Source organism: Nuphar pumila, chromosome 15 (genome assembly GCF_984573655.1).
Source record: "Nuphar pumila chromosome 15, dmNupPumi1.hap1.1, whole genome shotgun sequence".
Lineage (NCBI taxonomy): Eukaryota > Viridiplantae > Streptophyta > Magnoliopsida > Nymphaeales > Nymphaeaceae > Nuphar > Nuphar pumila.
This window is the reverse complement of record NC_143263.1, coordinates 52,770,638-52,776,639: the sequence shown is the minus strand read 5'-3', so window position 1 is coordinate 52,776,639 and position 6,002 is coordinate 52,770,638. Positions and strand designations below refer to the sequence as shown.

Below are 6,002 nucleotides of genomic sequence, written 5' to 3'. Positions count from 1 at the left end.
ACTGGATCCATTTTCAAAATTCATCATATTTTTCCTTAAATATTTTCTCCTTTTATTAGAATTTAACTTAAAATTAACTTAAAATATATACCAATTGCCATAGTCAGGGTATATTGAGGGTTAATTTCATTTTAAATTCTATAAAAGCACCAAAAAGTATTTTATCCTTCATTTGAATGTAGATATGACTATTATATAATACATTCAATGACCATAGTCAGGAGTGTATTATATCATTAGTCTTATTTAAATTCATTTGAAGAATGAAATATAATTTTCAAATCCAATTTCAACTTATTCAAATTCATTCATCATGTAGGATAGAATTGCATCATATTTTCAAAAATTTCCTTTTCAAAATTCCAAGTGATTCTTTTTCTTCCTTACTCAGATCAAATCTTATTCAAATCCAATTCTATCTCATTTCAATATTCAAAAACTCAATTTTAGAGTCCAATTTGACTTTGAAATTCCAAAATCATTTTATTCCAACTCAATTCAAAATTCAATTTCAAAGTTCAAATTAAACTTTGAAGTTATCTTCTAATTTCAAAACCAAGGTCATCCCCTTATCTTCAATCAAGGTTTGGAATTAAATCTCAAGTTTAAATTTGGGTTTTTCAAAACCCAGATCCATCTTTAAAAGTCCTATTTGGGCTTTTCAAAACCCGAAACCAAAGTTAGACCCTAATCTTAGATCCAGATTTCCAAGTATAAATCCAATTCTACATTGGATCTTAGACTTCAGATCCAAAATTCCACTTAGGATCCAGATCCCCATTCTACATTGGATCTCAGATTACAGATCCAAATCCCACTTAGGATCTAGATCTCCATTCTACTTTGGATCTCAGACTTCAGATCCAATTCCATTCTAGGATCCAGGACCCAATTCTACCTTGGATCTCAGACTTCAGATCCAATTTCATTCTAGGATCCAGAATCCAACTTCATCTTGGATCTCAAATTGAAGATCCGAATTCCATTTAGGATCCAGAATCAAACTTTACTTTGGATCTCCGACTTCAGATCCAAATTTCATCTTGGATTCTAAATCCTGGATCCAATTCCATTCGAAACTTCAGATCCAATTTCATCTAGGATCCAAAGATCCAACTTTACTTTGGATCTCCAACTTCATTTCCCAATTCCATTTTGGATTCCAAATCTTGAATCCGATTCCATTTAAAATTCCAAATCCAAATTCCACTTTAATTCCAAAAGCCAATTCCATTTCATTCCTAATTTCAAATCAAGTTCCCATTTCAGATCCTAAATTCAAAATTCAACTTTGAACTCTATTTAGAATCCAGATCTTGGATTCGGATTTCATCTTGGAATTTCAACTTTTAAATCAAATTCCATTTCTCAATCCTATTCAGATTTCCCAATTTCATCTTTTCTTTTGATTCAATTCCATTTCTATTTTCATTCAAAGTCCATTTATGACTTTGAAAATTTCCTTTCTTCTCTTTTTATCTCAAAAACTTCAAAATCATTTTCCAAAACTCAGATTTATTTTCCCAAGCTCTTGATTATTCTAAGAACTTAAGAACTTTAATCTTAAGTTCTAAGTTAAAAATCATTTCTTCACTTTATCAGATTCATCTCATAAACACTTGGGAATTCTTCAAAATCTTTTAAAAAAGAGCATACATTTTTGCATTTGCACAAGCATGATTCTTTGTGCATTTAGACTTAGGATAAATTCTTAGATAATTTCTTAGCAAAGCAAAAGACATTAATTCGACCCTTGGTTCGATTACCACTGGTAAAGACGCTAGGAACGGTCGAACCTCGTACCGACGAGCGGATCCCGTCTCCCAGTTTTCTCACAAATATTTCAAAACGGAGGCGAGTTATTTTGCTAAATATCTTTCAAATCAAGGTCAAGTGAGACCGCGCAAAATAGTTCATCTTCTCTCTTTCTTTCTTTCTTTCTTTCTTTCTCTTCTCTCTTTTCTGTCTTTTATTCTTCTCCCTTCAAAAAGGAAGAAAATAGAGGTTGGAAAAGGAAAAGAGAAGGAAGAGAGAGAAACCAACGAGAGAATAAGAATTTTTTTTTGCGATGACACAGCAATATATCAGTTTGTGTTGCCAACAAAATAACAAACAAATCGATATTAACTAACAAAAACAATATCTCACAAATTGGTAGTATGTTACTAATACAACAGTTTGAGATACAATGCATATAATGAGTGAATGTAGAATACCTGATGGGGTAGAGGCCCTTTCTAGCATTTGTAAACAAGCATTCTTGTCAAAAGGTCCCAGCGTCTTACAAATATTGATAAGTTTCCAACCATTGTAAGAACAAGATCTACCTGCAGTAACAAAACAATGCCTTAATGGCACACAAGACGACATGCGTTCTTCATCGACAACATGATGAGATGAAAAGCTACTCAGGATGCTTTAATGGCTTTGGTCGGAATGTTTGTGCGTCATTGCTTTCTTCCATAATGCCTAACGACAACACAAAAGAAGAGAAGACACAAGAATGTTTTGTAAGCAATATATCATGTTGCGTTAGCAAGCACAGATATTTACTACAATTTAATCAGGATGCATATAACAACGGATACCGATAAGGGTTGGCAAGTCAAAGAATCGATTTAATGAATGACAGTATAAAAACAAGTGCAGTTTGATATTTGCTTATACTGAGCATCGAGTTGTCACTTACCATGCCAATAAAAGACACGAAATGTTGTACATGTGTGTTGACGATAACGTTGTCAGTAGATCGAGGAGGCTGTGAAACGAGTTCAATACAAATCACTGATAGAGCAATGATTTGAATGCGTGTAACGATGTGTTTTTGCACGCACACGTTTTTAAAGTCTGTGTACAAATATCTTATGAATACATATTACAAAACATATAATATCTTATAAATCGATATACATATCGAATAATATATTGAAAATCGATATGCCAGTTCAGCATAATAACTTATAAATCGATAATACAAAACCATAATATCTAAAAGGTCTATAAATATGTCGCACAATAAATTACCAATCGATACAGAAGAAATTAAGTATAATACCAAACAAATCGATATTAACTAACAAAACAATATTTCACAAATCGGTAGTATGTTACTAATACAGCGGTTTGAGATACAATGCCTATAATGAGTGAATGTAGGATACCTGATGGGGTAGAGGCCCTTCCTAGCATTTGTAAACAAGCATTATTGTCAACAGGTCTCAACGCCTTACAAATATCGATAAGTTTCCAACCATTGTAAGAACAAGATCTATCTGCACTAACAAAACAATGCTTTAATGACATACAAGACGACCGAGAATGAGATGCCCTGTTAGGGGGTAACGGCTCGTGGTGTATTTCTCCGCTTTCCCAGCTTTTTTCCACTTTTGCGTACTGCAAATTTCCAACTTTTTCCCCTCTGACAGATCTTATATCTCTATTGCTGTCAGAGAGGGAGGCATGGAAGTTTCCAAAGATGCTGGACTCTGATTCGCAGCAGGGAACTACAGGAACCCACGTTGAAGATTCAACCTTTCCTGCTGAAGAAGGCCGAGAAGTTTATTTTGACACTGCTGATATTGAAAGGCTCCCACCTCGTTTTCCTCGTTGGACACGGCAAGAGATCACAGTCTTGATTGAAGGGAAGAGGATAGAAGAATCAAAAGGCAGAAAGCACAGAGTATTTGATGGCGAGAACCCTGCAAATATTGAGTCAAAGTGGTCCTCAATCTCTGCCTACTGCAAAAGACATGGCGTTCACAGAGAAGCGGTTCAGTGTAGAAAGAGGTGGAGCACCCTTTCCAGAGATTACAGGAGAATCAAAGAGTGGGAGGTGATGAACAAAGATCTGTCTTTCTGGGTTATGAGGACCGACTTGAGGAGAGAAAACAAGCTCCCTGGGTTTTTTGATCCAGAGCTGTATGAAATACTGGAGAGGTCATTTGGGGGTAAGAAAAAACGTCCCTTTTCTGCTGGAGGGGAGCATGATGCAGTTGTGGATGGTGGGCATGCAACAAATGATGAAGGGTTGTTCTCAGATGTTGAACACTCTATTCATGAACATATGATTCCTCAAAGCCCAGAAAAACATATTGTGGACAGCCCGTCTCTCACTCCAGGTGTGTCATCTTTAATTTTGATGTCTCCGGTGTATTTTACTTGCAAAGTGAATCTGTTGTAAATTTTTAAGTTTTTGATTGATCTGGTCATTAGTGCAACTGGATTTTTTTACTAGCTTTCATTGGAATTGCAACCAAAATTCAGGTGTTCAATCGGAGAAGCCACCTTGCTCAACTCCAGGGAGGGGTTCGGATTCCCATATTGATGGTAAAAAGAGGGCGTTCGTGTCTCCAGATGAAGATGGTGACAGGAATACAAGGCAGCACATACTTTCAGTTCTTGAGAGAAACGGAAGGGCTTTGAGTGCACATATTGAAGCACAGAATTTGAACTGTGAGCTGGATAGAGTCCAGAGAGGAGAACAGGCAAAGAATTTAATTGGAGTCTTGGCCAAATTGGCCGACACTTTGGGTAGAATTGCAGATAAATTGGCTTGAGCTGTGGATTCTTTGTGGCTGGTTTTTAAGTATCTTGGCCGGTTGCTACTTGTTAATCATGGTTGAAGTTAGTCAACTTGGGTGCTCAGGTTGACACTGTAGGAAAACCTATGGAATTGTAAGTTTCTCATCCTCGCACCTTTGTTGGAGTATTCATTTAGCATTTCTATGCATTCGGCTTTATTATTAGTGATATTCTTTTCATGAGGCCGAAAAGCATGACTCTCTTTATGTTTATCATCTTTTTTCTTTGTTATCATTCACTCTGTTCTGTAAGGAGAAGTGATGGTTTTGGCATTCTTATTGGCAAGACTGTAACTTTGTGCAATTTCTGCTGCCAATACACAACATATGCAATGTTCCAGGTCACTGACTTTTATTTATGTTTGTTAGATATATATATATATATATATATATATATATATATATATATATATATATATATATATATATATATATATATACTCTTCGTAATACAAGAGTATGTATAAGTATATGTATACAAATACATATTTAAAGTATATACGTATATTCTTGTAATTTTTATTTGTATTCTTTATCTTCTGTAATTTTTATTTTATTTATTTTTTGTTTTTGTAATTTTTCTGTACACAGTCAGTAGCGACTGTGTACAGTGTACAACAGTCAGCCACTGACTGTTGTTAACCCATTGTAATACAGAAATTGTAGAAGGGATTTATCCCCTCATATCTATCATTTCAGTGTATTTGAAGCACTTTTCTACTTTTGTGGTGTGAAGCATTTGAATGCTAGTTTGTGCTAGCATATGTTTTGAGTGATTGAAGTATCAAGTAATTTGAAAACTTGATTGTTTGTAAGGCTTATTTACATAGTATCAGAGCTTGGTGTATGATGTATGATCAATCATGCATTGGTGGGCTGCCTCGAAAAGCATGCTTATTCTTTTTTGTGGTGGTGCTATTTTTTTTTCTAATTCACCATGGGTGAATTTTTCCCACACAATACAAGCAACTCTAACTTTATTCCGCCATTTAAACTTGAAGGAAGCAACTACAATATTTGGGCGGGACACTTGGAGACATTCATCAAGGGTCAAGGTTTGTGGGGATTCATAAGAGATACTATTCTTGAACTTACTCCTAAAATTACATTAGGTGAAAATGGGATTGAGACTAGTCTTGACGAAAGAGACAAAGCCATGAAAGAATACTACAAGAAATTGGATGAATGAGAAATAAAAAACGCAAAAATTCTTTCATGAATGCTAAGTGGAGTTTAAACAAAAATTGCCTTAAACCTATTATGTTACAAAAAGGCAAATGAAGCATAAAAATATTTTAGAGGTATATTTACCAAAAAAGATATAGCTCACAAGTATTATCTTCAAGAAAAGTCTAGAAATATCAAACAAGGAGATAAAAATGTAAGAGATTACTTTATGGAGTTATCTTCCATATGGACTCA

The 6,002-nt window shown here is 34.7% G+C and overlaps 1 protein-coding gene across 1 annotated transcript; it reads left to right on the top strand.

The window, feature by feature from the left end:
* The first annotated feature begins 3,475 nt into the window (after window positions 1-3,475).
* On the top strand, window positions 3,476-4,556 carry LOC149815397 (trihelix transcription factor ASR3-like). Its single transcript, XM_089990539.1, has 2 exons — window positions 3,476-4,118; window positions 4,264-4,556. The coding sequence occupies exons 1-2, from the start codon at window positions 3,476-3,478 to the stop codon at window positions 4,554-4,556; spliced, it is 936 nt and encodes a 311-aa protein (XP_089846665.1).
* Window positions 4,557-6,002: the final 1,446 nt, after the last annotated feature.

Excerpts from the sequence above, each read along its gene's own strand:
- LOC149815397 (XM_089990539.1), top strand. The coding sequence starts at position 3,476 with ATGCTGGACTCTGATTCGCAGCAGGGAACTACAGGAACCCACGTTGAA. Across the intron at positions 4,119-4,263 it reads CAGCCCGTCTCTCACTCCAG|GTGTTCAATCGGAGAAGCCA; the intron begins GTGTGTCATCTT and ends ACCAAAATTCAG.